Source organism: Paralichthys olivaceus, chromosome 20 (assembly GCF_024713975.1).
Source record: "Paralichthys olivaceus isolate ysfri-2021 chromosome 20, ASM2471397v2, whole genome shotgun sequence".
Classification (NCBI taxonomy): Eukaryota; Metazoa; Chordata; class Actinopteri; order Pleuronectiformes; family Paralichthyidae; genus Paralichthys; species Paralichthys olivaceus.
The window spans coordinates 10,706,308-10,727,316 of NC_091112.1; the positions used below are offsets into that span (position 1 = coordinate 10,706,308).

Below are 21,009 nucleotides of genomic sequence, written 5' to 3' on the forward strand. Positions count from 1 at the left end.
CGACATCCAAGTCACGTTCATGGCAGAGAGTCGTATGGCACTATAATCATGGTCACACTATAGAACAGAGAGAGAGGCAGAGAGGCAGAGGTGTGAGGCTGGCAGCCGTACTGAAGGTTTTCCTCCAATCAACAATTCTGTGATGAGAAAAAAGCATTTTCCTGATTAGCTTTGTGTCATAGTTGACATTTGCTTGTGTATACTTCAATATGTAGATATTACAATCATGATATGGTGTGGGAGTATTTTCTGTCATTATCATTTACCGACTCCGCTGTGAGTGTTTTTTCATCAGTCAGTGAGTGGTGGGGAGGCCAGGAAGCATCCCTTGCACTTGACATACATATGAGTACATAAAGATGAATCTACAGAACACCGTTCAATCAATATCATGCTTTGTGTTGGTAGGTTTATGCATATGTGTGACACTTTAAATGCCAACAAGCAGTTTGTTACTGGTTATTAAACAATCTTATTTTAATTTTGCTGACTCTTTGTGACCTACAATGACAAACAAGACAATAAGGGATAAAAAATAGTATTTTTCTGTAAACCCCTATAAAGGAGTCAAATTCAACGAAAATCAAAGGTTCCTTGTAGGAGCTTTAATATTAACTGTTAACAAAAATCACAGGACACACCAAATTCAAAGAGAAACGTAGACCTTAACTTTTTACTTTAGTGCCCAGTGACTATTTCAGCCTTTGATATCATGTCAGTGGCCGAGAGAAGGTTTCATCATGTACTCAGAGCACTGCAGCTGTGGGAGTGGCCTTATATTCTCCCAGAGGAGCAACACTGTTCTGCTGACAGAACAAGGAAACACTCACACATACACCTATTTACAGAAACATACAGCAATCAATAACCTTGAAATGCACTCATGATCGAAACCAACCACTACTGCCAGTCTTTATTCCCAGCAATAATCAGTCACTCAATCATATCAGCTAAAAGAGACTATTCCGCACCACAAGTTCCCAGTCGGAAAATCCAACCCTTTGACCTTGTGGCCATAAATCCACCAGGACCTAGCATTTCATCTATCAGCATGGACTCAAACTGTTTCAAAGAATGGATTTTGAAATGGCAAGAAAAGCCCTTTTTTCTCCTTCCAAACTGCCTTTGGCTCCGAGGGGTGGCTCAGGAAGAGTGAGAGCGTTAAAAAAAACAAAGCAATTTGCATAGCAAAGAGGTGTTCTGACAAGCAGGGAGGCGGCGGAGTTGTTGCCCGGAGGACTGGACGGCTGTTGAGCAGTGGAGGGAAATCTGCTATTCTCTCTGCTCTCTGGTGGAACTGGCAAGTGTAGCCTCCCCTGAGGGTGAGGAAGGTTGCAGAGCACTGTAATGCATTTTGTGAATATCAAATAAAGTTACGAATACATTCAGACAGCAGAGAAAAGGTTGAAATAAAGAAAGAAACTGAGATGAAGGAGGAGGGAGGGGATACCGTGCCAAAGTGAATAGAACTTTCCTTTGCCAAATGTTAAATGCACCTGTGTCCAAAAGCATCTGAATGTGTAAGCGAGGAATTTGATATGCTATATATCTTCAGTTCAATTCAGAAACAATGTTGTCATTGACAGAACAAAAGTGGAAGTTAACTTCATTTGTCTGCTTCCTCGCAACGTCACAGATGCACAGTTTGAGGTTTCAGTGAGAAAAATGAGAATCCGCAGTATGAAGGATCTGTGAGGATGGATGTTAATAAAAGATGCTTTGTGAATTGTGAATGGGTGTGTAGGTGGCGCTTAGGGAGATCAGATGACCATCAGATACCAATGAGTGGTGGAGGATAGAAAGAGAGGAGCAGGGGGTGGATGCTTTCACCAACGCACACTTTTTCTTGTGATCTCCAGAGGGTGACGTTTAAATAGAATGAGCATATTTAATCATTAGGAACATACAGCCCATACTTGTGAACTAGCTATGGTGTAAAAACAAAACAAATCAGCTTTTCACCGACTACAGACTAATACTGACTAATCTGCAGATGATCTGCTGGAAACTCTCTGGTTGTTTCATAAATGCCTTGAGGTTGATGCCATCAGCAGTTCTGCACAGTCTCCCTAGTTGATCATTAACAATGTCCCTGAGATGTTAATATAGGTCACTTTGTTGTGAAAAACAGACTTTTTAAGAACCACAGTGCTCATCTATCAATATCTGAAGACATGGGCTAAGGAGGATGTGGTTGAGGAGGTGGAGAGGAATGCAGGAGGTGCTTGCTGTGAGTATCTGTGATAGGCCAGGATTTAACACAAAGTCAATACTACTGCAAAGTGCAATCACAATGTGTTGGCTAAAGCGGATGGCTGCGATCAATGGGACAGCAGGACCAATCTCTAGCCTTGTGGCTCCAGAAGAGATGTTTTATGTTGAGTTTCTGCTCACTTTCTATGACCCTGTCCATTTTTTGTTCTTTGCTACACCTTCATTCAGTCAACCAAGGCACTATTGCTTATATGTATATAACCTAACCACTTATAATAGCTATATTTTGCATGACCATCCTAAATGAAGACATGCATATACTGCATGGATGGCAAATATGGACAAAATAAGTCTTGAACTAACTTATATATATTTAGTATCAGTCCCATTTTTCACATCCATCTTCAGCATTACTAAAGGTTTTTTCAAACTACAAGAGAAGAAGAGGTGCTTGAAATGTTAAGAGGAACAGAAAAAAGATAGTTGGAGAGCAGGGAAGGTATAAAGAGGTTTCCCAAGACTCAACCAAAGTGGATAAGTTGAAAAAGATGCAGACTTTACTTTTTTACATATTTCCTGTTACGAGTTTGACTGCAGTGTGTCGCTAAATCGCTTCATCGAAGAACATCACCTTTCACATTTGTTGGTGGATACTGTGGGGATATACATCCAGCTCCTGCTATGTGCCACTGGCACACTACTTTCTCTGTGAGCCCAAAATGGTATCAGATGTTTACCCCGACTACAGTCATTTGCAGTATAAAAAACATGAGCCTAGCCAACATAACCAGCCCGAACCCAAATATCACACAAATACTTGTCAGAAACTGGCTCGGTCCCAACAGCTCCTGATGGGTCACAGCGGGCTCAGGTGTTGTGTAGACATAATAGCAAACAGGTGCATAATGTTTGCTGTCAGAGGACATGTAATTTAATTTTAGGGATAATGATAGAAGTTAACTTCCCACTATTTCTTGAAATGAGTGAAACTATTTATTGTGGGGACAAGCAATGGCATATGAACAAAAAAATCTGTTTTCATTTATCATTTTCAGAGGTCAGTGTACTGAAGGTACTGTGGAGCGACAAGAGGAAAAGGCTGTTCCGATGTCTACATGTGCACAAAGTCTGCTTCCTTTCACAAAAAATAAAGCCTTCTGCTGTTCCACTTGACACAGCAAATCATATTATGTAATTTCTGGTTGCAATAAACATAATGCTGCACCAGTTATGAAATCCAGGCAAATGGTTATATTGTTGTTGCATGTAAACTGCACACTGGCTTTATATTTTTCTATTTCTTATAGCTTTCATTTCTGTGTTTGTCCATTGATTTATGAGCTCATCCTTACCACATTTCCTGCAAAGGGATTTCTTTAGTACTGCATGCTTTATTTTCTGGTATATTGATTTGATAGAAGAGGCATAGAGAGTCCAAGAGAGTCAGGAATCACTACTTACTCAATGTTTCTGGAGGGGGTCACAGAGTAGAAAAAATGAAAGGGTATATTTTACAGTCCTAGCACATGTACATGTATGTCCATGTTATGTGCAGCTTACCCGTTACAGTGAAGACGGCCACTGATTGAAAACCAGGCAGGTATCCAGGCTCTTTCTCATTTTCTTCTCGGGGGGGGGGTGGCCCCCTGGCTGAGCGATGCCGCAGGGCACGGCGCCCAAACACCAGATCTGGAGGAATAATCTGTGAGCAATAATCCAACAAGCCCGGGGCGGGTCACATGTTGGGAAATGATGGTTGAACCACATTTGATTATTCAATTCTGTTCCCTGAAGGTTTATTCAACTGCAGCTTTTCTCTGAGCACTTGTGTCCAGCCTCACACATTGTGCTGCTTATAAAAGCAAGGCGTGTGCGTGCATCTCTCACCTTTTGAGAGTCATTAAAGAGTGAGACCTGACAAGAATAGTTTTCCAGGTGTAAAGAATAATTCTTGAGTGTGCCGTCACATACAGTTTATTTTTGTACTGCAAACGTAATCGCATATATTTTTTTCACTCTCTGCAGGGTCCATATTTCACTCTAAACTCTCCAAATCTTTTCAAAAACCACTCAAACTCCCGTTCTTCCCTCTGTGAAACAAGATATTCTACCTGATTATACTGACTGCATACAGCATATGGTACCAGTGGGTGTGTAAATGAGCATGAATCTGCCTAAATTACATCCACTTTTCAATATGTGTCTCATATTCAAACATAAAGTTGGGTATAAGACGAATGGAGTCACTAACAAGCCTGTTGTCTAAAAACACGGCCATTTCCCAGTTCATCCTAAGGTAGTGTGTGTTCTAAGCAGTTTGATTATGCAGTCCCGGTGGTTCTCACTCATCTCCAGTCAAGGGAGTGATAATACTGCACTCCAGCCCCCTACTACAAAAAGAGGAGAGGTCTACTCCATATTTTCTGATGAATAGAATATGATAGAAGTATGTTTTTTTGAATTCATGGATAGACTGTTGGGTGAAGTGTCTGCTAGTTGGAGAAAATGTGTAACATTACATAATTATATAACTACTGATTGCAGTATTTTCATATATAAATGGAAATTTAAGCCAGCAATGGCTAGACCCCTGAAGCCTGTGTCCATTTTCTGATGTGTGTCTTTATGTAGCAATTCAGGACTTCAAAAAGATATAGCTAAAAACAGCATGTGAGATCCAAAACATTTTATAATCTATATCTTACCATCTATTTGAACCCACCACATTTGGGTGCCCCAAACGAAACACCACAACCTCTAATTTAAAAGCCAAACACTGTTGGTGACATTTTTTGACACTTTGGCTGAATGAATGGAAATTACTTTCCAACAATAAGCCAGTCACTGTCACACAGTATGTACTGTTGCTGTGGTTACAGGAAAGTGACTCAGTTTACGTCCTCATATGCACAGGCATCACTTGTGATTTGCAGTGCTACAGTAAAATAGAAAGCTAAACTGCAGCCACTCAACATATAGCATTACGATTTATTGACTGTTATGATCACATGTATAAATAATGCTTGTCATAAGAGAACACTGGTATGTTAAAGCACTTTATGTCTCTATCTCTTCACTAATATCTCCTTTCTATCTCATTCCTTGCTATAAGCAGAAGAGAGATAGTCTGCAAATCAAATTAGCTGTCTAATGGAGAAAGATGAAGAAAGACGGAAAGATGAGAGAAGGAGGGAGGAGAGGGTGAGAGAGAGAGCGGTCGCGATAAATCTCCAGGATTACATTATTGTCTTTTTTGTGAATGGAGGACAAGAGGGAGTGAATGAGGGAAATGGACTTGGTGGTCTGAGTAATATTGACTTCAAGGATGTATAACCAATTACGGGGGCCCTCCCACCACAAGCTTCTTTTCAGATTCGGGACAAGTCACTGGAACTCCGGCAGTGCTGCAGTGCTGTATTAGGTTCCATGTTGTCTAACCTCTGTAATGGAACCCTCTGCTTGAGCGACCAAGGAATCCTGGTACTGACGCACAAACAGACATACAGCACACACACATAGGCAGAGACTGAGGAGCCAGGCAGATAATTGACTTATTAGGGCCAATATATAATCTGTATATCATCGTTAGAGTATTATAAAAAATTTTAAAAATCAAGGGAATTTAATGATTTATTTAATGTCTTTCTTTTTTAATGTTTATCTTAAAACAGTTTTTTAATAAAATACAAAATGTACAATGAGTTGCCAGTTTTTACAGTTACAACGATAAAGTGAAAAGCTAATATTGGATGATAACAGCTCAGAAGCTGGTGAGGGTTTTAAGGGAAATAAAAAACACACAGAAATGACCTAATGGTAAGTTGTGCTACTTACACATGTAATTAACACACCCACACACAGAAATGTAGAGAAACTAAATGAGATTAAAGGCACCTGCTTCCCTAAGTCAATACATTTGGTTTTCCTCTTGAGTTTGAACTGTTTATGAGGGAAGGAATCCTTTTTCTCTCTTATATTCTTGTCCTACTTCGTATGAAAACAATATGCTGCTGTCCTTGGAGGGTGGCAGCAAAAAAGAAAACAAAAAGTGAGCGAGGGAGACAATGTTGCTCATGAAACCATCTGGGTGTTCCCAGCATCGTCGGCTGTGTTTTCCCTCATCGTCCTCTCTCTCTCCCTCTCTGACATGCTTATGTCAGTTCTGTGTACCCATGCTTTATTTATCGCTGTCTTCATTAACAATTTAATTGAAAAGCAAGGGGAAGAGTCACATCAGAATATTATTGGACCAAATGGGACTGATGGAGTCTCCTAAGTATGGACTGTAAATGCTTTCTGCTGCAAATGGGGGAGGCAGAGAGAGAGCAATGAGATGTCTGCCAACTTAAAAGATAGTAATTTGCAAATGCTGTCTCCAGTGAAATGTTTGCCCACTCACCACATGAAACGCCTGTGTGTGGGCCCCTGCTCTTCCCATACATAACCTATTATAGGATGAATATTACACTGTGCAACTTATCGGCTGTTCTGCCAAAGATTTTTAATACTTTACTGAGCATAAGTAAACATGCACGTTCCTCCTGGATGGACACAGATCTTTTTTCAAGTAAATGATTTTCCAACAGCTACACCAGTTTTATTTTCTCAGGCTAGTGAATGAAACATTGTGCTAAAGCAGGGACACAGTATGTGTTTGGACGTGGAAAACTGTGTGGGTGTGCACGCATGTACATTGGACAGTCAAATTGTTGTGTATGGACACAGTCAAAGAAGAGTGGAGACGTGCATTCAGCTCACAATTAAATCTTTATTTAATGATGGATTTAATGATGGAAAGACTAGAATGGGTTCCCTGAATAACAACACTCACAAGGGTTGTTCTGAAACAATCAGTTAAAACCCCAGACACATCGTAAGGGTCTGAATCTTAATGTTATGTTTAGGCGACAAAAAAGTAACATAAACATGAATTATCCATTCTGCCAACATGTTTGTTTTTGTTTTGGACATTTGTTTCCTCAATATGTTGATAGAAAGCTCAATTTGGAGATTATATTTCTATGAAGTGTATTTACTCTTCCATATTATTTTTAAACTGCTTCTTTGTGATTGTGATGATTTGGATTAATTTGATTGACAGCAACCAAATAACCCACCAACTGTCATCACAATCAAATTAAAATGTTGCTTAATCCTAATTGGTGCACAGAGACATGCAACACCTTTTCATAAATGAGGCCCGTCTACTTTAAAACAATGAAAAGATTGAAGCATAGAAAAAAACATAAATCTCACAGATGAAACCTTTTGTAGAGAAAAGTCTGTTCATGCCATCCGTCATAGTGAGAAGCTGGAAATAGGTTTTCAGAGTCTTTAAAGCTGACCACTGCAGAAAATTATAAACTTTTTCCAGCTACCTTCAAAGTCCACCCTGGGAGTTTGATGCTCAAAAGATTTCTTGGTATGGGGTACATCAACATTTTTTTGCAGTGTGTTCACCACAAGTTGGCCCAGTAAGCAGAGAAAAATACGACTTCATGCAATGTAATCCCCTGCTTCCCCGAAGGAATCGGTGTATAGAGAGATGGATGGAGAGAGGAGGAAGGGAGGGAGAAAAAAAAGAACAATAATGGTCTCTACAGTTCAGCATCTGCTCATAAATCATTCATAGGCAGCCAAGTGGCAGCAGCAGGGTGCACCGTGAGATTTCAGGTTACGGTATCAAATCTCAATTTATAAATAGAATAGTTTGGAGCTAGGTGGCAGAATACCATCAGTCAAAGCCCCCTGCTCCCACCTCCCCTTGAGCATTCACAGATTTTTCCAAATCTAAGATTTGTCCAGCATACACTGATACCATCTAAACAGTATTTGTAGTATAAGATAAACTTTAAAAGTGCTTTTGGAAATACAGAACAGGCACAGAGCAGAAATACTCATATTTCTCATGTCCTCTTAGGTTTTTGTCCTCATACTTTTATGAAAATACAGAATGTCACGTCTCCTCATGTCCACTTATAACCTCCTCATTTTATATCCGGTCCTGTCGATATCAACTGGATCGACGATAAATTGCTTTCTCCAGGATCCTGTTTGTGATTGAAACGTTTCACTGCCACTCATCCCCACTGTTCAAGGACAAGCTGTTGACGCACAGCCATGAAGAATGGCAGAGTCCCGTGAGCTTGTCTCATGGCAAAGGTGGTGACGGGCGACGCCTTCTGTTGATTAATACTCCACATCCATCATGTCCAGCACACTGTACAACAAATAGGCTCATATGAATAATTTGGTAGTGTAAGATGGGACAATAGAGGGTGATTAGGTTTCCTATCAACTGAAAGCACTCATGTCTGCCCATTTTGACCAGGATGATTACTGGTGTTCCAAGTAGGAGAGGAAATTCTACGCCAAATCACATTTTCTTGAGTAGAAAAATTTTGTTATAAAAGTGCAGACTGCAGAGACCTGCCAAGAAGTAATATTATTACCTCTACTCGAAGTAATTTTATTGACCTGTCATCAGGAATCAGGAAGCATGCATAGCATAAGGTAGTACAATCAGCCAGTAGTTTGTAGAAAGTACCAACTGAGTCATAACTGATTGTAGCAATTCATTTTTCCTCTTCAGTTGACAAAATTAAAGAATAAGTGGTCTTTTACATTACCAAAGTAATGTTTTGTTGCCAAAGTGTGAATGCATCTATTTAATAAATCCATCTGTCTGTCTATGTGGCTCCAGATCTTGTAAACCGTTCATCTTATCACCTTCACACTTGTCATGTGATTAAAGGCCCAAGAAGGTGCATTGTCAAGTCTGATGTGATTTGAATGTGATACAGTCACTATTAACTTTGATTAAACAAATGACCAATCTTGTAAAAAAGTTATATTTTACATGACAAATGCCCCATTGGGTTACATTGCAGCTGTTGTGCTACTGATTTAGCATTCTTGCTCAATATTGGACTAATTCCAAAACATTTTTGAACCCTTCTAATCATTGAAACCCTGGCTCAGGTTATAAAACACAGAATTATTCTTCGATAGCCCTTAAAACTTAACAATAGTTTACACACAGACTGAGTGTGGAGTTCATCTTTACCACTGACGTGTGAACATCTAATGGACATATCAGGCTCAGCACGTCTCAGCTATTTTACACATTTGATCATGTCAGCCAAGCACGAAGGTCACCCATGACCTTAGAGAGTAGAGTCCACAAGCTTACCCCAGCACTCTGCCAGTGTCAGTGATGTACAGTCGCTCTAAGTGGTCAGGTTGAGGGAAGAGCTTAACATCTTAATCTGAGCTCAAACTCCTTTAAACAGCATTAAGTGAGATGACACCATCAGATTCAGCCAAGGGATGATTAAATGGAGCCCTATGCTTTAAGGGCCAGTCTTGTATTTACGAATTAGGATTTTTTTGATGCTGAACAATGATTTTGATAGAGAAATAGAAAGTATTTTTGTTGTATCGTTCCATTTAACAGATTTTAGTAGAAGAGGTTACCATTTACCCAATTTTCATTCCTAGGGCTTTCCTCACAAAACATGAGGCCCAACTGAAACAGATAAACCTCAGAAAGGGAAGCATGTGTGGATGAGATGTCTGTGCACAATGGATTGAAAAGCATCTATCTCCTACTTTGGTGATTCAGTGACAGCGCATGTATGATTGAATGCTTGCTCAGGTCAATCCAGACGTTGATCACATTGCAGGTACGGAGCTTCATGCCCAATAATGTCCCAGTCAGTGAGGCTGGGAATAGATATGAGGAGGGACGGACATAACTGCTGAAATAAATGACAGTGTAAGCGGAGAGGATGAAAACCAGGTCCAAACAATTGACCTGAGATATGAGCGATGTGGTCGGGTGTTGTGCAAGGTCAGCAAAGCAACAACAGAACATCACTCAGTCTGTGTGTGTAGGTGGGTGTGTATGTGTTGGCATTACTCATAACATGATTGACATGTTAGAGCAGGTGCTGCAGTAGACTAAAAGCAAAAGAGGCGACGGCCACATCACTCACCTGTCCAGAGGCCACTTAATGGGCACAGTATGTGATGATGTGCAGTATCCTGTAACACAATATGGTAAAGTGCTCGTCATTTACACAGATGAGAATGATCCTCAAAGCTGTTGTCACGATGAAATTGATCTGTTTTTTGGTAAGGTTTATTGTTTCCTTTAGTATATTTAAATCAATCCGTGTCACATTTTCTAAATTTCTTTGTACCCGTATGGCATTAGAGCTGTTGGACCTTGTGTTCTGTATTTTTAGAATAAGATTAAAAGAATGAAATACTTTTCATAACTTATAAAGGCTGCCTCATAGAGTCGAAGATTTGATCAGTGATTCTTCAATCTGAGCATTCTTTTTGCAGAGCTTTGTCAGTCGGCTTTGGCTTTTGTTTATCTGGTGTCGGCTAAAAAAAGATTGTTGCATTTTTTGTATCCATTATTACGGCAGTAAGCATGCATCGGCTGAGAGGGCGAACTTACCTTGTGTACAATAATATGTGAACTTTGCTGTCATCTTCATCAGTCTGCACTTATATGTAGCACTTTGTAGTTTGGCTTTTTTGAAGCAAATCTACTTCCATGATTCTTGCAGTTCTGGGTTTGTACACTCATGGTAGAATAGTAGCTTTGTTTAAAATATGTAATGGGCTCAGGTTTGAAAATTATTCTTCAATAGCCATAAAACTTAATAACAGTTTACATAAAGACTCAGTGATGTGTTCATCTTTCCCAATGATGTGTGAACATCAAATGGACACATCAGGCTTAGCACCTCTCAGCTATTTTACACATTTGATCATGTCAGGCAAGCCAAGCACGAAGGTCACCCATGACCTTAGAGAGTAGAGTCCACGTGTAGCACTTTCTTGCTGATGTCATGTTTCTGTGTTCAGTTTCTTCTGAGGAATCTATTCCATTAGTTATTACTGTAATAGATGTTGAATTGTCTCAATTATTACTCTGGAATCATCTTGTCCACATGCACTCACATCATCTGTTTACCACAACCACACACTCAGCCTCCACTTCCTGTCCTCTGGCTTTTGTGTGGACCCAACAGCACAGAGGAACACAAACACGTGCATGGCTAATGTGCCTCATTTCAAACTGCTCCAAGCTATTTGGGAAAATGAAAAACCAATATCTTGTAAAATTGATTGTGATGCCCACCTTCAAGTGTCTTTTTTTAAAGTGTGATCGAATCATACTGTGGTATTTTAGCAAAATTAATAAGAAAAAATGTTTTTGTAATTTGCCTTCTTGCTTTAGCAGATCACATTTGTATTTGATTCATCACAGAGTGGTGGAACACGGTTTTAAACACAATATTGATGTAATTTTCCCTGATTTACACACTTTTTCATGTGATTCATATTGAGTCAATATCTTAACTTACTCACATAAGTCTTTGCAGTTAGAAATCGATTACTTGCATGTATCAGCCAAAAGAGTTTGTGAGTGTGGACATGAAGGCACTGTGTTAAAGCATGTAGCAATATGTCCGCATCACTCTCGCTTCGTATAAGTAAATGCAGTGGAGTCGAGTCGATGTCACTACCCTCCATTTAACCCCAAACTTTAAAATTCACTGCTTTGATGTTTTCCACCATCACAAGCTTGACTGAACAGTATGATGATCTGGAACAGCAGATATGTAAATGTGCATTGTCTGCAGAAGCTCATTCAACCCACACACACACCAACTTCACTATACACTATGAAATCAATAATGGCTAGCACATAATTCATGTAATCTTTTCTTCTCTCCCCGTTTGTCTGCATCCCTCCGTCCGTGTCTCTCCACCTCTGGGCCAGTATCTTTTATCATCTCACTCAGTCCCTCTTCCATCTACCTACAACATCCACCTCTCCTCATCCTGGTGCTAATGAGTTCTGGATGTGGTCGGTGTGGGGTCCAAAGCTTCTCCCTTACCGCTGCCTCTCCAGCTGGGTTCTCCTACGGTGCACCAAATGCCTCTCCTGCATATTGAATAAACCCCTGGACCACCTCCGTGCTTCCTGATCAGTAGCACTACTATTACTGAGCTATTACTCTGCATGGGGTCCCGGGGGCTCTGGCAGGACGGATGGGCTTTGAATCTGTTGTGTTGTGGGCGAAGGGGGAGATAATAGGCATGGGTGGGATGAGCGTTTGAAGTTGTTTGATACCATCCCTTGTGATTATGAAAGCCTTCTTTTCAGTTTTATAACTTGCTGGAGTTGACTCAAAGCACCTCTTGAAAGTGTGTTATCCTGGGATGCAACCAATCAAGGTCTGCCACTCTGACTGCATGTGTGTAAAATGTATTGGAACCTCTGATTATCCCTTGAAAATATAAGCCCAACTGTGATTGGCATCACAGGAAATTCAGAGACATTACTTCTTTCTCTGTTCAAGGATCAATAATGTTGCAAAACATGTCAACAGTTATAGAATCTTTTGTTTCCTGCTGAGTAATTCTGCCTGTTTCACTTGTATATTATATATTGAACGTGCTTGCGGTTGACTTGGTCTATCTCAAATATACCATTGGACTGAACCTCACTGATTGATGAAGGTAATTAATCACATGCTTGACCATTTTTTGGCCTGATAATCCTGTAACATCGATATCCCATAAGTGATTGCCACACAGCCCTTGTATTGCTTCTTTCACCAGAATACTGGAAGTGTTCAAAAAACAACATCCAACCATTTGAAATATTGTTGGAGAGTTAGTAAGATAAATACTGCAGAATTAGGAAGCGCTAGGAAGAGAACAGTGTTTATTTTTGAATGTTTTGCAGTTTGTCGGTGTGTGGTTGAAATATTGATCACACCTTTTCACAAATTGTGCGGTCTTATCAATATTTGTGCTTAAGCCCTTCATCAAGTGTGACAGCTTGTACTTGGCATTTGATAAATGGTAAACAAGGCAAAAAAAGAGATGTAAGCAGCATAAATTTTATGTGACCAGATTTATTTAGAAGAATGTATTTTTTTTTGTTTTTTTTAATGAGGTTTGTCTGTCGCTCTGTTCACTAATGTGTTTGGAATACATTGGTGAGGCAGTCCGGTCTCAAATCTGGTTGTAGATTTATCAGTGATGCTGCACGTTTGGTGCAATAAACATGAAAGACAAAACCCTGTGAGTGAGCTGATAACTTCCATTCAGTTTTTTTTTATTTAGCTTGTCTGTAATAGCCACTCCATTATTCAAAGGCCAACCACACAATTAGCACCAGCAGATCCTATTGCAAAGCAATCCTGCTAGGACCAATCAATGCTATTACATCCATCAATGTGATTAGACACACTCTTGCCTCTTCCTTATTTCTCTCTTTATACCGCTTGTGCTTGGACGGTTGTAAGGCTTGTTACCTTTAATACATGCACCATTGATTCCCAATTCCATTCCAAATCAGGCAGGTATACTGCAGAAGATATAAACAAAGAGACATTTAGCTGTGGATGTATGTAATAAAGGCTTCAACAACTGTATCTTGGTCTTTAGCTGCAGCAATCCTCTGCGCTTGTGTTAGAACGTGATCAGAGAGACAAAACCACCTTTATTTTACCCGGTAAATCACAACCCCTACGTACAAAAAAGCAGTAATAGGTCATTTAAAAAGAACCAGTCACTGTTCAATGGCATCTCAGATCACATAAAAACTGATAAAGGCATGGTTTCACTGAATGGCATTGTTGGTATGCTTGTCATTTGGTTGGTTCACAACTTTGGCTAAAATATCTCAAACACATCAGGATTGATTACCATTCATTGTATTCATGGTTCCTGAATGTACTTGTACTTGTGATATATCTAGTGAATCAGTGGTAAGCTAGTCTCTCTGTATTTATTCTTTTATGTTCTGGGCCCCTCTCACTTTTTGCCCATGCATAAACTTGAAAAATCTAAATTTGGTTGTGGCATGAATAAGCCCAAATAGGGAAGCAACAAAGCTTTCATACTCACTTTAAATAGAATGTGATAAGGGAATGTGAGCACAAAATGTCTACATAGATCACCACTGTGATGGTATCAGTGATTCACCTCAAGTCCTCACGAAAACATTATGTCTCAGCGGGGCCAGACGGATCCTCAGTCATTTTACCAAGAGCCTCAGTGACCTTGTAGTGATATGAGAGGGGGGAGCTGCCCAGAGTCCATCGCCACAGATTTAATTACTACTGGAAAAAGGAGACTGCTATAGTTTGTGTGTATGTGCAGTTGGAGTGTGTGAATGCATGTGCTTGATCCTCTGTGTGATGTGTGTGCACATCACTTGTGTAAATTTGACACTGGTGTAGAGCTCTCCACCAAAGACCATCCTATTTGGGCCGGCCCTCTTTAAAACCCTCTTACATAAGCCACTACTCTCAGATGTGCGATATCGTGGAGCTATTTTTGTCTTTTCCTTTGAAAAAAGACTGTTCAGAGTTAAAGACCAGCCTATTCTTTAAATAATACATTGGGGCTCCCTCTCATCTTGCCTAATATACTGTCCTCACAAAATATGGTTGTTTCCTCAGATTGCTTTGTAGACTTTGTGGAATCAAGAGAAAATCATGCATCTGATATCGGTAACTTTATCCAATATGGTCAAATCAAGCTGAACTGCTATGTCACAGCTGTCATAACATTTTACACAATAGTAAAACCCTGTACTGTTAGTCCTTTTTCATATTTCTGTCATTTAAAGTCAGTTACTCCTTTCAGTCATGCTGCAGTATCATTCCAGTAGTGATCAGTTTTCAACAAGTGTACAGATATACCAGCAGCACTGTGATTAATAAGTGGTTGAGATGTCTCGAAGTGGATAGAGGCTTAATGAGAGGATCACAGTAATCTCTAAAGTTAGGAAGTGCTTGGACTCCTCGAGGCTCTGGTGCACTTTCAGCGATATCTAGTGGTGTACCTCTTGGTCTCAGTCAGAGTTATAATATCCTTCTGTTGATTGCTATCATGAATCACAAATTCTGCTTAATCTCTACAAAGTATGTAATTAACCCTGCACTGATTCATATCGCTCATTAAATTAACACAGATAGGACAGTGGAAATAAAGCACAGTGCCTTATTATCTCAGCTGCTTTACTACCAAAATGTTCACAACCTTTCAGACCTCTGCACCTGTATGGATCTTTACATATCTTCATTTTAAAGTTCAACCAGTGTAATAGTATGACGCTGCCTGTAACAGTTATTAATGAAGCCGTTCAGTCTAAATCTAAAAATTTCACATTGAACAGTAAAGTAGCAAGTCATTTTGGATACTTGCTGGTTGTTACATTGTACAGACTTGCACATTTTAATCCTAATGCAAAAAATAATTTAAGCTATTTTCGCCTCTGGAGGAAGTTTAGTGACCCACTGTTGTAAATGTGCAGCAAAGTGGAAGAGAGAGCCAAACTTGATTAGCATAGAAATGACAAATGAAAGGCAGGATGGGTTGGAATGAGGACAATTGTGACTGCTGCTAACGATTATTGGTATAACTGAACAAAACAATTTGGGGCGACAGAACTGTGATACCCTAAATGCTGGGTATCGTGCATTATCGTGTGTGTGTGTGCGTGTGTGCGTGCGTGCGTGCGTGCGTGTACATGAGAACTTACCAATCCAAAGATGAGTCATATTGCCAAGTGTTTTTCTCTTGTCACCAAAATATATACAAATACACACACAGGGCACTAATACATACTTATACATATTAAAGCACACACACAGCTTAAAAGGTTATGCAGACTGGGTTAATCAGTTCCAGCCAATATTTACTGATCTATTCCTCATTACATTTTGAAGGTGCTGTTTCATTGACATTTGAAGTAATTTGAAATAGTTCATTTGTTCGTGTGTGTGCGTGTGCGTGTGTTATGTATGCACTGCCATGGTTTAACCTTTGAAATGACAGAGGCCACTGACCTAAGTAAAGGCAGACCTGAGATCTGTCATCAAGTGCATTAGGTTCAGTGACGCAATACTTAACAGTGCAACTGTACCAACAGTGCAGAAGAGACAGTGTGTTGCGAGGTTTATGTGTGACTGTCGTTTTTAACCCTAACTGTTCGGTACTCAGAATCAGTACTCACTGTATTTCCTCCTCTTCTCTCATTACAGCTGTCGTTTGCAGCCACGACACCAGTTCTGGCTGACAAGAAAAAGTACCCCAACTTCTTCCGCACTGTCCCCTCAGACAACGCTGTGAACCCTGCTGTGGTGAAGTTCCTCAACTTCTACAACTGGTCCCGTGTGGGGACACTAACACAGGACGTTCAGAGATTCTCAGAGGTCAGTTTATTTTGGTCCCTCTTTGAAGAGACATCATTTTAAAACGAACTTTTTGAAAGTTGACAAAGAAACCTTGGGTGCTAGAGTTAGACAACAAAGTTGAAAAGTGAACATATTCATATCAATAAAACTGTCACTGTGAGTGGTGGTAGGACTGATAATTGTTTCATTGCATAATCTTTTTCTGTTGCATATAAATTATGCTATTACTGCTGATTAACCAACAATACACCTAAACCAAATGTATAATTTGTACTAATTTGGTCAAACAGATTCATCAATCATTGCAAAGGCAACCGTGATAATTGCACATAATGCTTGATCTGAATTTAACCTTGAAATTGAATAAATTGATTGTGCATTTCGTTACACCTCTGCCTCACGGTAACAGCAGCCTGAATTACAGGGGGTAAAAGTGCATAGTCTCTTTTATCTAAATCCTTCTTTATTGCACAAAAATGCATGTATAAAACTTTCACGAGTCAAGACAGTAAACCAGATGCATAAAAATAAAGCTGCAGCAGCGCAGTTAAAATCCCACTCTGGCCAGTGCACATGTAAATATTTAATAACACGTCTTAGTATTATCAGCTTCTAACACACAGACCTGTTATTGACCCATGTCCAGAGTATATTTATAGCTAAGTGTACTTTTATGCAGGAGATTTTTTTTTCTTATGTTAATCTGGTTTTATTCAATCCAGTCTCGTCTCCCTTATACCCTCTAGCTTTATGAAAAAAAACTTTTCGTCGTGAAGGTGAAGGTTAAAGTCTCGCTATCATAAAACACTGAATATTCTATATATTCTCAGTCAGGGAGATTTTTATCTTGTCAAGCGGAGATAAGCAGACAGAGCAGCAACAGAACAAAACAGTGATTTGTTCAGCATTTCTTTTCAATTATAATTTAGATGATGCCAAAAAGATTTGAGTGTGTGGCAATCAATTTAATTTAAGCTATTCTCCAGTGGTCGATCACTTTCCACCAATGTGATATTCCATGTTGCATTCTGAGGGAATGATAAAACTGGAGTTTAATTTGTCTATTTACAAATAATGAAAAGATAATTTGCTGCTTCCAAAGAAACTGTTGCTATTTGCTCATGTACCTGATAAAACAGATTAGAGCAGATTTTAGTGTCAATCTTTTGTAACAGATATTAAGATTTTTTTATTTCTTGACGGAATTCCAGATGGTATGTAGTTATAGTAATGTGTGGCCCTCTCATTTGATAACACCACTCAGCTTACTGTACATTGTTGGGTGAAGCCATTTTTGCATCGATGATGAACATTATCTGTGTTAACTCATGACACTGTCTGCTCTAAAATTCATCTCAAAGCTTGAGGACTTTGAAAGTTTTCATAAGTTGGATTTCAGCTCAGAAACGGGAGGGGTGCATTTGCATACTTAATGAAAATGTCTGTTCTGTTAATATAAGCATCTTACAGCTTTTTTCTGCAAAGAAAAAGGTGTTAAAATTGATGAAAATTGATTGAGATGCCCACAAGTGAGTCAAACATATTTCTTTCTATAATAGGATTGAACAAAAACAAAACATAAAAATGCCTTTGAATAACAAATGAAACTCATGGCACAAACATAATGTCACGTCAGATGTATTAAAGGCATACATTTGAGAATCATATTGTGAGCTCTTGCCTTGGGGCCCTGGTTGAAAACAATCTGCTCAGCAGCTCGGGATTGGAAGTGGAGGGGTGTGTAAGAAGTCTCACTGCAAATCTCAGTGAGTCTAAATCCCTTTATCTCTCCCCTCCTGAAAGCACCAAGGGGCTTAGGACGGGAGGAAGACGGACGGCCCGATTCAATCAACCTGCCACAAGATTGGCCTCTAATCCTGATTTACAAATATGCAAGCATTGCTGCCGCACTTCAGGATTCATACAATCCTCTGTCAGGTTCAGAGCACGCTTGGGTTTTTGGCTGCAACAAGTGATGAGACCAGAAGTAGTAAATGCTGTTTTAATGCCACCAAAAAGCAAAACAGTTAAATACTATGAGTCTCATGTTTACCTTCTAATAAATGTCATGGGTGTTTGAATGTTACTTAGTCCTGGCACAATTATTTTAGAACTACAACCGTTTGATAATGCAGTGTTTTTATCAGCAAATCATTGAATCAGTAGGCTGGAGTGGTCAAACCCCTATGGATCCCGTGGAGGGATCCTAAAATGACACCGAAAAATAAAGTTCAAAAAAAATAAACATGTTCACTGTACAAATTCAGCAGCTGACTGTAAGAGAGGCAGTCTCTGACCCCATCGGCTACCTTCTAACAATGAATTTTCCATTGGGGACAAAGGCCAATATTTTGGGGCTTACTGTGTAGACAGTGGATCTCTGGAACAAAAGTCTGTGTTTCCTTCGCTGCGCACCTTTTACAGTCCCACTAGTTTCTAGTATCACACATGTCGAACATTACTCCACACAAAACACAAACAGCCACATTTTTTGCAGATGTTTTAGGTCCTAACGACATTTGTCTTATCTCAATTAATAGCTATCTATGATTGAGATAGATTTAAAGGCTGATAGCCAGTGCATTTCGGTCAATGTGTTCCACCTCTTTCACTCTCCACACAGAGTGTTTACCTGCGAAGCCTGCTCAAACATGAAAGAGAAACCAGAAGAAATCTTCCCCTTATTTAATGGTGTGAAGAATATTTGCCAGTTATTTTTAGTTGGATTACATTTTAACAAGAGGCTTTTGAAAACAAATAATACCGAACAGATGGGAAAAAAATGAAGCATCTAAATAATTGATTCTGTGATCTGTTATTTATAGATTTGGTTTTAGACATCACTAACATACACAAATATACTATACTTATACAGGAAGTAGAGCACATTATGCATGTGTACACACACTCACACACACACACACACACACTTGCATCTGCATAATGAGTTTACTATTGACAGTGTTGTCATCCTCACCACCTCCTACATCTCTCTTTTGTCTCTCCCTTTCCCAGGGAGACTGTTTGCAAGGTTAATATTATGTAACGCTTGTTAAGGATTCAGTCAGTGGCATGCACACCACACACACACAAATACAATGTGGTGTCCCCTGGGACTGTAACCTGTAAGTGAAAGCCAGGTTGTCACTTCTATTTATAGGCACTTTTGAAACACATGCACGCACACACACTGGGTTGTGGTTTATTGTGGCGAGAGATGAGAATAAGTAAAGGCCAGGTATTAGTTAGCATGAAGGTGTCCACACTGCGCACACACACACACACACACACACACACACACACACACACACACACAGAGCAATCAACATTATTGAGATTGCCAGACAAACAGGACTCGCCCAGGAACAGAGCAGCCACCATCAGTCAGTCAGATGACAGACCTGACTGAGAACAGGATTAGGACTCTGTCCTCTGCCTGGAGCCCTCTGAGCTCAAGTGTTTAATTACACTATGACCACTGATTGAGCTGCAGGAGTTCCTCTCACTGACTCTTCCTCTCTTTCTACGGTGGCATGTAAGGCTGTGAGAGGAATCCAGTTGAGAGCTTGTCATCAGGCTGTGGCACAACCATTTGTCACGCTAGTTTGTCAAAGCGCATGACTGGCATTTTAATCTGAACTCTTGGGATTTGCATAGCGATTTGTATAGCGTACAGTATGAGAGACAGATGTTTGCGGGGGCTCATCGCATTGCCACATTTGTAAAAGCCAAACTGCAATAAAATGAACCTGTCGCATTCTTCTTATAACTTCTCGACTGTAAAAAATATCAGTGGACACGTAAACCTGTGATGAAAGTGTGGATACCGATGCACAAAGCTCTGACAGACAGATGGAATGATAGAAAGCACCTGCTAACACTGGTATGTGCAACACTATTAAACACACACAATATGTCACACTCGTCACTACAAAAGGAGGCTAAACACTGTGAATGTGCCTGGAAATGCTGTGTCTATTATTCTCGCAGTGTCATAACGGTGTCTTGTGAATCATCAAACGCTACTGACTCTGCGTCAGGGCACTTACTTTAGTCCACCTGCAGTTGCCTGAAGCTGTTCTGTTTTTGTTTTTTTGAAGCTTCATACTCATCCAGAAGTAGCTGCTCAGAGTAATTTTAGGTTCTTGTCTAGAAGACGTAACGATGGCTGAAACTTTCTGCGCGTGACCATCATCACCCCCATCACCCCCATCTCCAGGCAGGAAACTGGTTTAAAAAAGTCTGACATAAGACAGATCATCTTTGGGTTTTAAATTATTGTTTGGACTCTGCAGGAAATTTGAAGATGTCATCTTGGTTCTTGTTATTTTTTTTAAACGGTAATGGACAGTTTTCTCCATTTTCTGAAATGAAATGATAAGTTGAGTGATTTGATTTATAATGAAAATAACCATTAGTTACAGCCCTAAATGACAAATGTCATACACAGTCCATCAAAGTTGATAAATTTGTCTGGTGTTAGAATGAATGAAGGTTAAAGAACTGAAACATTGTTAATACATGGAGTACAAGTGATTGGCACTCTATGCTC

General features: G+C 39.7%; 1 protein-coding gene across 5 annotated transcripts in view; it reads left to right on the forward strand.

Moving 5' to 3' along the window:
* gabbr2 (gamma-aminobutyric acid (GABA) B receptor, 2) overlaps positions 1 to 21,009 on the forward strand; it is a 162,412-nt gene that overhangs the window by 65,790 nt on the left and 75,613 nt on the right. For all 5 annotated transcript variants that reach the window (XM_020090789.2, XM_020090791.2, XM_020090788.2 and 2 more), the window contains one exon: positions 16,305 to 16,475. In XM_020090789.2, coding sequence (XP_019946348.1) covers positions 16,305 to 16,475 — 171 coding nt within the window. The remainder of the gene's footprint in view (positions 1 to 16,304; positions 16,476 to 21,009) is intronic.